Here is a 10,541-nt window from a genome sequence, read left to right as displayed (position 1 = left end):
GGGATCCATGCACACCTGAATAATGCCGCCTTAACTTTCACATAGTCAAGCTCCCAAATCTCTTTGATGGTTCCATAGTATATCCTTTTATTAGCTTCATTTACAGTCATGCATTCTATTCGAACAGAGCTATTCTGATATTAGGTCTTCTGATCACATTCCTCAGTGTAGAACGTGTATCCATTTATGTCATATGCTTGGTACGTCAACACCGTAGGTGATGGCTTTTGTGCCAACCACGTAACAATGTCATCGATGGATCCTTGTGCCAAACAATTCTTCATCCATTCGGCATAGTTCTTAGTTTGCTCCTTCATCTCCACATCTGATGAAGGCACCGTTGGTAAGAAGCTTTGGCGTATCTCCGCCAAGTGTTCTTCGGCATAAGCGCTGAGAACTGGGCTGTTAAGCAGTACCGTCAAATGGGCTTTCTCTGCCAAGTCTCCGGGTGCAGCCATTTGCGTGCCAGCAAGGACCGGCTTACCTTTCAGCCTTCCCTCGTGGCGAGAGAGGGGCAAACCTATAGGTCTTTGTTTCATGTATTCGATGCAAAACTCAACGACCTCCTTCATGGTATAACCTTGTAGGATGCTTGCCTCTGGATGGTTTTAGTTATGACAAAAGCGCTTTAGTATTCCCATGAACCGCTTGAAGGGATACATGTTGCGAAGACACACAGGACCACAATACTTTATCTCATCGACAGGGTGCACAGTGAGATGGACCATGACATCAAAGAATGACGGTGGGAAAAACATCTCTAGGTTGGACAATATTCTTGCAATATCATCTTGCATATGATCCAACTCTTCAGGATCTACAACTTTCTGCCATAGTTGGTTGAAGAAATCACAGAGGTCAATGAGTGTGTTTCTTATATCTTTGCCCATCAGATTCCTGATGCCCACCGGGAGGATTTGTGTCAACATTATGTGGCAATCATGTGGCTTCATGTGTCCCAACTTCATTTTATCCGAGCTCACATCCACGAGACTTCTGATGTTTGCGCAGTAGGAAGAGGGCGTCTTAACTGACAACAAATAGGGGAAGAACTGTGTTACTTCTTTTGTACTGAAATTGTAACTCTGGCGAGCTTTGATGAATTTGTCATCATCTTGTGCTTCACTCTTGCGTTTTGATTGATCAGCAAGCATATCGAGCCGTGAACCGTCACCATCCTTTCTTTCACCTTTAATCTTGAGCAGAGTACCAAGGATGTTTTCACATACGTTCTTCTCTACGTGTATGAAATCGATGCAGTGACGTACACGTAGAATCTCCAAGTAGGGTAATTTCTAGAACACCAATTTCTTCTTAAACACTTGACCCTTGGGTGTTTGTTTCATCGTCAAAGGGTGGTTCTTGCCAAGCACAACATTAATTTTCTTAGCCATGTTGTGGACCACCTCCCCTTCATAGGGTCTTGGGCCCACACCTGCCTCTGCCGTACCATCAAATTCAGCTTCATCTTTTGGTATGGGTGATTTTTTCGTAAGAACCTACGATGACGCAAATACACGGTTTTGTGCGAGTTGGGAAGTCTTCTGCTAGCTGTCCTATCCATGCTTGTGACACAGCCTACATTTCCCTTTGTTTTCTGCCCTGATGTGTTGCCTAATGCCGGCATATCTTGAATGGTGTGCACCAGCATCGCATGTAGATCAAAAATCTCCTTTCTGCAAGCATCATAACATTTTACAGTAGGCGCATCTATCCACACTGTCAGCAGTTCTTCTACCAGTAGCTGAAAGTAAATGTCCATGTCATTTCCAGGTTGCTTCAGGCCTTGGATAATCATTGACATCATAATGTATTTTTCTTCATACACAACCAAGGAGCTAGGTTATATATGCACAGAAGCACCGGCCATGTGCTGTGATTGGTGCTCATATCGCCAAAAGGATTCATCCCGTCAGTACACTCCCTGAGCCTTATACTTCTAAGATCCTTGGCAAAGTCTTCAAACTTGTTGTCGATTATTTCCCACTGAGCCCCATCTTTCGGGTGCCTCATAAACTTATCCGCAATTCGCTCATCATGATGCCACTGCAACCTCTTTGCCTCTCTAGGGTTTGCAAACAAACGCCTCAACCTTGGAATTAATGGCAGGTACCAAACAACCTTGAATGGGATTCCTGTCTTGATCTCGTCGCCCAATTTGTACTTGTCCTTTGCTCTTTTGTGCTTGTATCATGCATGCTTGCATGTGGGACATGCACGCAAATATTTGTACTCACCACGGTACAATATACAATCATTCACACAAGCGTGTATCTTCTGTGCTTCAAGTTCCAATGGGCAAACAATTTTCTTTGCTTCATTCGTGCTTCTGGGGAGCACATTATCTTCCGGAAGAATTTCTTTCAAAAGACCTAACATCTCTGTGAAGCCCTTGTTTGATAGACCGTTTGCTGCTTTAAATCTGAGAAGCGCCAGGGTGGCACTCAACTTGGAATATTTCTTTTTGCAACCTGGATACAATTCTTTCATGGAGTCCACATCAATGGTTGGCAGATCCTTGTACCCAATCATATCCTTTTTTGGGCCCTCGAAATCTGCAATCATAGTAGCAAAATCTGGCATATCAAGATCGTCGTCATCTGCGTCGACATCTGGTTTTCCAGTGGGCGTTTCAACTTTTTGGTGTTCCATTGGTAGCTTGACGCCTCTGCCCCGATGTTAGATTCAACATCCATGTGACACTGATCGGGGTTTGGCATCTCGCAGCCCTGGGTATCTTCATTCATGACCTCCTCTTCACTATGTCTGGCCCAACGTGTATATCCATCCATGAATCCCCTAGAGACTAAGTGCAACTGGACATCTGCAACTTCATGTGACTCTGTATTGGCACAATCAGTACAGGGAGACAGGATGTAATCCGCATCACCAATTCTCCTCTTTGTACTTTCAGCCAAATTCATGAACTCTGTCACATCACTGATAAAATCTACAGTTTTCCGATTCTTCATCCATCGAGATCGTTCCATCTGCACCACACAAATGGTAATTAAAAACAAAACAACAACATTAATACACTAATTAACTGCTGCCCAAAGATGCATGCATAAATCACAAGGTTTTATTTTCATAATTACCGAGGGCGCTCCACATTGTTATCCAGACGTGCAATGACAAAAATTAATGGCCAGTCAATTTACACGCAGAGTACTAGTACAACACTACCCTTAGGAATTGAATACCTTAATTAAGCCACTCATGAAAAGAATGCCTTAATTAATTAGCCGCGCGGCGACCTCCACCCAGCAGGCAGAGAAGTGCGATGCCGCAGCACGCCGAGACAGCTGGGTCGAGGAGCAAAGCTTAGTGCGGCTGCCGCCTGAAGTTCGACCTCCGCTATCCCGCCATCGACCGCGATGGATGTTCTCGAATCATGCCGCCGCCGACCTCGATGGTTGAGCTCCTCCTATCTCCCGCCGCAGACCGAGGATTGACCTCCTATGATGCCGTCACCGCCCATCGACCGAGGATTGACCTCTTCTCTGGTAGCCGCAGCCTAGGCCGCCGCCGCCATCTCTATATGTCGGGGGGATGAACCCTAGGCTGGCAACGGAACCCGGATCCTTTTCAAAAACAACGGGGCCAGCAACGCCCCTCAAGCCGGCTCGCGCTTGGCCGGGTCGCCCGACCCGGCCAAGCCCCGCGACCCGGCCGAATTCCTGAACCCGGCCCTGACGGCCGGCGCAAGACAGCTGAACCCGGTGCACCAAGACTTCTCCAACAAGCTAGCTCCCCCTTGGCGTGTTCCCCAACCCGGCCGCGGGTCAGCTCCCGTCCCACCCAGGCCGTACGATGGGACGAGTCTTCATTCAGATATGAGCAAGGCAACAGTGCCTCTCCCATGCCTCTGGTCAGCCGGGGCGTGGCAACAGTGCCCCACCTACCCGCTGACCAGGGTTGGCGTGGCTACAGTGCACCCATCGTCACTGCTAACACCAGCAAGCGGCAACCTGACGGAGCGCCACTGTAGCGGACTCAACCTGGCCACTCCCTGACGATCGACAAGACGGCAAATAGTGCCCCTATGCCCGGCGGGTCCCACGCCCGGAGAACCCGGCGAGCCCTGACACCCGGCGGGTCCCAGCACCGGCTTCCCGAACAATGACAACCTGGCCCCACGGCCTTGTAACATTACCATTGTATCCCTGGGGGGTTGACCTATAAAATCCCCCAGGAGCCCTCATGCATATGGGTGATCACAGAAACAAACACACTCAAACACACCCAAGGAGAGGGAGCAGCCTAGGCCCTAGCCTGCCTTCCTTCTTCTTCCATATAGCTCGAGGAGCAACTCTATATTGTTACGCATCAACCACACTCGCCAGGACTAGGGGTGTTATCTCTCCAGAGAGCCCCGAACCTGGGTATGTCTTGCGTCCCGCGCTTGCTCATGCCGACCTCGCCTCTGGAGCCCACCAGTGCCCTCGAGCCTCCTCCTCTCTTTAGCCATCCCTTGGCATCTGCCGTGCGCCCACCATGACAGTTGGCGCCCACCATGGGCCAACTCGAGGTGCTGGCCGGAAGCATGTTCCAGACGGGGCTCCCCTCCGACTCCAATGAGCCCGTCACGCTGGCGGATGATGTCATCAACGCGCTCGCCGTTTCCTTCGCTGTGCTGCGCATATCCGACGCGCCTGCGGCCGACGAGTACCCCAGCGAGGTACTTGACTTCTCCGACTCTCCCCACTCCCTCTGTAGCAGCACTCCTGCCGGAGGAACGGACCTCTGTGTGGAGGTCTTCGTCACCGATACCGGCGCCTCTTCCTCGTCCAACGCGGTGAGGAAGGCCGCCGCAGCCAGGGCTGCAGCGGAGCGGGCCGACTCGCCCAACTCGATGCGAGCCATGATGCAGAGCCTTCGCGTCCCCATCGCCACCGACGTCGACGCCTCCAGCATCGCCTAGTCCCGGAGTCGGCTCGAGGAGGACCGCCAGCGCCTGCTGGACCTGACCGAGACGCTCGCCGCCACGCTGCGACGCCTGGACTCCGCTCAGCTGGAGCGCAATGCCGCCTACGGCTTCACACCCCTCGCGGCGGAGCCAAGACGGGTCACCGACGTGCGAGCCTAGGGAGGCGCAATCGGCCGCGCCTTCGGTGCCGTCCCGCCCGTCTACGAGACTCCTGGGAAGAACATGCATGCCGCCCAGGCGGCTGCGGTCGGCCTGGATCAACTCGCGGGCAAGGAGCTAAAGGATCGCCTAAAGCGGGTGAACAACCTCCTCGACGCGGCCAACCCGCAGCAGGACCGCCTCGACCAACTTGCCAAGCCGGCGGGATCTGGCTCCACCCACGCCGATGGACCCAGCGATCATCAGAACACGACGTCTTCGCCACCCGACGAGGCGCACTTCGGCCGCACCCGGACCCGGCGCAACCCCACTCCAACGACTGCCGACGGCTTGGGCGACGAGCCGGCCTTGGAAGACCGACGCCGGCTCGACCCTTCACTCCAGCCCGGCCGACGTCCGGCTTCGGTCGACCCGGCCCCCCACGGCGCGGTCACCAGCCGGCTGGGCCCGCGCGACATCGACGACACCGACGCCCGCCACCGCCTCGACCGACTCGCCCTTTCCCAGGAGCTGGAGGAAAGCGGCCCGGTCGGGATGGCGTGCTTAGGCCCGCGCATCCGGGACGATCCCTTTACCAAAGGATTCACACTTCCCCGCGACACCCCCAAGTACAACGGCACCGTGAAGCCGGAGGACTGGCTCACCGACTACACCACCGCCATCGGCATTGCCGGCGGCAACCACCATCTCGCCGTGTGCTACACGCCGCTCATGCTCCAGGGGTCGGCCCGCACGTGGTTGAACAGCCTGTCGGTGGGCAGCATCAACACGTGGGTCGACTTCGAGCAAGCCTTCATGCGCAACTTCACCGGGACCTACCAGCGACCCGGCCGTCCCAGCCAGCTCGCCATGTGCGTGCAGGGACCGGCGGAAACGGGCCGCGAGTACCTTGCACGCTGGACTGAGCTCCGGAACAGCTGCAAGGGCGTCCACGAAGTCCAAGCGATCCAGTACTTCGTCAACAGGTGCCAGGATGGCACCCTCCTCAATCAGAAGCTCTTACGCTCCGAGCCGGCCACCATGGCCGCACTCATAGTGACGGCGGACAAGTACGCCAACGCCGACTCCGCCATGAAGATCCAGGTGGCACTGGATGAAGCCGGCAAAGCAAAGGCGGTCCCCCCTCCGAAGCCGGCCAGCGAAGGAAGCCGGCAGCAGCACAACCAGCAAAACAACAAGCGCAAGGCCGACCAGCCGGCCCAGCGCTACGACAACCTGCTCGTTGCGGCCGTCGAGCAGGCGCCCGCGCCCGACCCGGCCGCCAAACGCCGGTAGACCGGCAAGACGGCGTGGCAACCCACCATGAGTTTCGTGGAGATGCTCGACGCTCCCTGCAAGCACCACAGTGGCGCAAGGCCGTCCACGCACACGCTTCAGCAGTGCGCCATCACCAAGCGCATCATGAGAGGCGACATCCCGCCTCCTCCGGCCCCGGCTCCAGGAGCGGGGCAGCCGCCTCCGCCTCCTCCACCGCCCCCCGCGGGCGGCGCAATGCGTGATGACGTCTACTCGACCCAGAATTTGACCTACGTTGTCTTCACCAGCCTCGACATCGACAAGCGTAGCGAGCGCCTACTTCGGGAGGAGCTGAACACCGTCATCCTGGCCAAGCCGGAGTACATGCACTGGTCGGAACGCCCGGTCACGTGGACCCGGGAAGACCACCCGGCTGTCATGCCGAACCCGGGTGGCTACACCCTCGTCCTCAACCCCACCATCGTTGCACCCCGGCGCACGTGCAAGTTCTCCCGAGTCCTCATCGACGGCGGCAGCAGCATCAAGATCCTCTACCGTGACACCATGACCAAGCTCGGCCTCGAGGCCAAAGACCTGGAGCCGACCTGGACGATCTTCCACGTCATCGTTCCCGGCCTCTCCTGCTCTCCGATCGGCCGGATCCGGCTCGACGTCCTATTCGGCGACTGCGACCACTTCCGACGCGAGTCGCTCTGGTTTGAGGTGGTGGACCTGACCAGCACGTACAATGCGCTGCTGGGCCGGCCAGCGCTCGCCAAGTTCATGGCGGTCCCCCACTATGCTTACCTGAAGATGAAGCTGCCGGGTCCGAAGGGCCTCATCACCATCACCGGCGACTACCGCAAGTCCCTGGAGTGCGCCCAAGACGGCGCCAAGCTGGCCGAGGAGCGGCGCCAGCTCGATCGGATCGTCGCCCTGGCCAACGAGACATCGACCACACCAGTTCTGGCTGAGGAGCTGGCCGACGAGGCCTCGTTCAAGCCCTCCAAGGAGATCAAGAAAGTGAAGCGGAACCCGGAAGACCCCAGCTGCAGCAAGTACGTTGTCGTGGGCACCCGCCTCGACAACAAATAGGAAGGCGAGCTCGTCGACTTCCTTCGTGAGAATTGGGATATTTTTGCATGGACCCAAAGGACATGCCGGGCATCCCGAGGAAGTACGCCGAGCACAAACTCCACGTCCGCAAGGACGCCAAGCATGTCCGTCAACCCCTGCGACGTTTTTCCGAAGAAAAAAGAAGAACCATTGGTGAAGAAGTCGCCAAGCTTTTGGCGGCCGGCTTCATCATGGAAGTGTTTCACCCCGAGTGGCTGGCCAACCCAGTCCTCGTCCTGAAGAAAAACAAGACCTGGCGCATGTGTATAGACTACACCAGCCTGAACAAGGCATGCCCCAAGGATCCGTTCGCCCTCCCGCGGATCGACCAAGTCATCGACACGGAGAAGTGCGTTTTAGCGTCCCGGCCGGAAAGCTACTCGGCTTCCTCTTCTCGGAGCGCAGCATTGAGGCAAACACGAAGAATATCAAGGCCATCGAGCACATGCACAAGCCGGCTCGGCTGCGTGATGTCCAGAAGTTCACCGACTGCTTGGCCTTGGTCAGCCGGTTTCTCAGCCGGCTGGGCGAGAGGGCCTTGCCCCTGTATCAGCTGATGAAGAAGACAACGCCGTTCGAATGGAACGACCAGGCGGACGAGGCTTTTCGGGAACTCAAGCGCATGCTCTCCACCGCACTAGTACTGGCCGCGCCGGCCGAGAAGGAGCCGTTGTTGCTCTACATTGCCGCAACCTCGTGGTCGGTTAGCACAGTGATGGTGGTCGAGCGACCAGAGAAGGGCAAGATCCAAGCCGTCCAGCGCCCAGTGTACTTCCTGAGCGAGGTGCTCTCCGCCTCCAAGCAGAACTACCCGCACTACCAGAGGATGTGTTACGGCGTGTACTTCACCGCCAAGAAATTGAAGCAGTACTTCCAAGAGAACGTTGTCACCGTGGTCAGCGCGGCCCCCCTCGGCGAGATCATCGGGTGCTGGGATGCCTCTGGCCGGGTCGCCAAGTGGGCACTCGAGCTAGCCGGCCACACCATCCTCTACGAGCCTCGCACTACGATCAAGTCCCAAGCTTTGGCCGACTTCCTCGTCGACTGGACCGAGACCCAGTACCTGCCGCCGCCGTCGGACTCGACGCACTGGCGCATGCACTTCGACGGCTCCAATATGCGTCTCGGCCTGCGTGCCGGCATCGTGCTGTCCTCCCCGAAGGGCGACCAGCTTCCGTGCGCGCTCCAGATCCACTTCACTGCCTCCAACAACGTCGCCGAGTACGAAGCCCTTGTGCATGGCCTTCAGCTTGCCAAGGAACTCGGCATCCGGCGCATCCTATGCTACGACGACTCGGATTTGGTGGTGCAGCAGTGTTCCGGCGAGTGGGACGCCCGCGACCGCAACATGGCGAGCTACCGCTTCCTCGTCCAGAAGCTGTCCGAGTTCTTCGTGGGCTACGAGTTCCTCCACGTCCCTCGCGCGGAAAATGAGGCCGCCGACATGCTCGCCAAGATCGCCTCGTCACTGCAGTCCATCCCGTCCGGCCTCTCCCTCGAGCACCTACACAAGCCGTCCGTCAAGCCGTCTCCGGACTCCGAGTCCATCTACGTCCCGGACGACCCGGCCGCGCCTCAACCCAGCCCGAGGGCTGCCGAACCCGGCCCGGGGGTTGCAGCCGCCGCCGTCCCTAACTTGGCCGCCGCCGTCCCTAACCTGGGGGCTGCCGACCCCGGCTCGGGGGCTGCCACCCCGGAACCCGCCATGGTGGCCGTCTTCGCCGTTGTGATGGCACCGTCGTGGGCCCTGCCCATCTTAGAGTTCCTGGAAAACAGGGTTCTCCCCATGGACGAGACCGAGGCCCGGCAAGTACAGCGCCGGGCGTCCGCCTACAACATCATCAACAACGAGCTCGTCAAGCGCAGCTCCACCAGCGTATTTCAGCGCTGCGTCGAGCAGGACCAGGGCATTGAGATCCTCCTCGACATACACCAGGGCGAGTGCGGGCACCACGCCGCCTCGCGGTCCCTGGTGGCCAAGGCTTTCCACCATGGTTTCTACTGGCCCACAGCCCTCCAAGACACCAAGTCGCTCGTCCACAAGTGTGAGGGATGCCAGCGCTTCAGCAAGTGCAGCCACCAGCCGGCCTCAGCACTCCGAACCATCCCGATCACCTGGGTTTCGCGGTCTGGGGACTCGACATGGTGGGGCCCTTCAAGACCGCTCGAGGCGGAATGACGCATTTGCTGGTGACGGTGGGCAAGTTCACCAAATGGATCGAAGCAAGGCCAATCAAGAAGCTGGACGGGCCGACGGCCGTCTGGTTCATCAAAGACATCGCAGTACGTTATGGCATGCTGAACAGCATCATCACGGACAACTGCACCAATTTCGCCAAGGGCGCGCTCACGCAATACTGCTCCATCTTCGGCATCTGCCTCGACCTTGCGTCCGTTGCACACCCACAGTCCAACGGCCAGGTCGAGCGGGCCAACGGCCTCATCCTATCTGGCATCAAGCCACGGCTCATCGAGCCACTCATCCGCGCACCTGGCAGCTGGCTTGACGAGTTGCCGGCCGTCCTCTGGAGCCTCCACACCACGCCAAACCGATTGACCGGGTTCACCCCGTTCTTCCTCGTCTATGGAGCCGAGGCCGTCATCCTGACCGACGTCTAGTTCGACTCGCCACGCGTCGCGATGTACACTGAAGCCAAAGTCGGAGAAGCCCGTGAGGAGGACGTTGACCTACTCGAAGAAGCACGTCTCCTGGCGCTCAGCCGTTCAGCCATCTACCAGCAAGGCCTGAGGCACTACCACAACAAGAAGATCAAGCCCCTCGCTTTTCACGAGGGAGACTCGTCCTCCAACTCGTCCAAAAGCAAGCCGGCCAGCACAAGCTGTCCCCCCCATGGGAGGGCCCATTCATCGTCAGCAAGGCCCTGTGCGACTGCAATGCCCACTACCTCATCGACACCCGCAAGTCAAACAAGCGCAAGAGAGACACCGCCGGCGAAGAAACAACCCGGCCGAGGAACGCGGAACTCCTCCGCCCGTTTTACAGTTAGCTGTATGCACGTATGTATCGCTGCCTTTTGTAATCATATGAAAACTATGGAGTCCCCGAACGACGCTCGGGGGCTGCCCCTTTTCGACCAAG

General features: G+C 57.2%; 1 protein-coding gene across 1 annotated transcript; it reads left to right on the top strand.

The window, feature by feature from the left end:
• The first annotated feature begins 8,537 nt into the window (after nt 1-8,537).
• On the top strand, nt 8,538-10,060 carry LOC109741905 (uncharacterized). The gene is made up of 2 exons (XM_020300994.1): nt 8,538-9,317; nt 9,518-10,060. Exons 1-2 carry the CDS (start codon nt 8,538-8,540, stop codon nt 10,058-10,060), a joined length of 1,323 nt encoding a protein of 440 aa, XP_020156583.1.
• The last annotated feature ends 481 nt before the right edge of the window (nt 10,061-10,541 follow it).

The sequence above is a fragment of the Aegilops tauschii genome, chromosome 6 (genome assembly GCF_002575655.3).
Source record: "Aegilops tauschii subsp. strangulata cultivar AL8/78 chromosome 6, Aet v6.0, whole genome shotgun sequence".
Lineage (NCBI taxonomy): Eukaryota > Viridiplantae > Streptophyta > Magnoliopsida > Poales > Poaceae > Aegilops > Aegilops tauschii.
The sequence above is the reverse complement of the archived record's forward strand: the minus strand, read 5'-3'. Positions and strand labels throughout refer to the sequence as shown.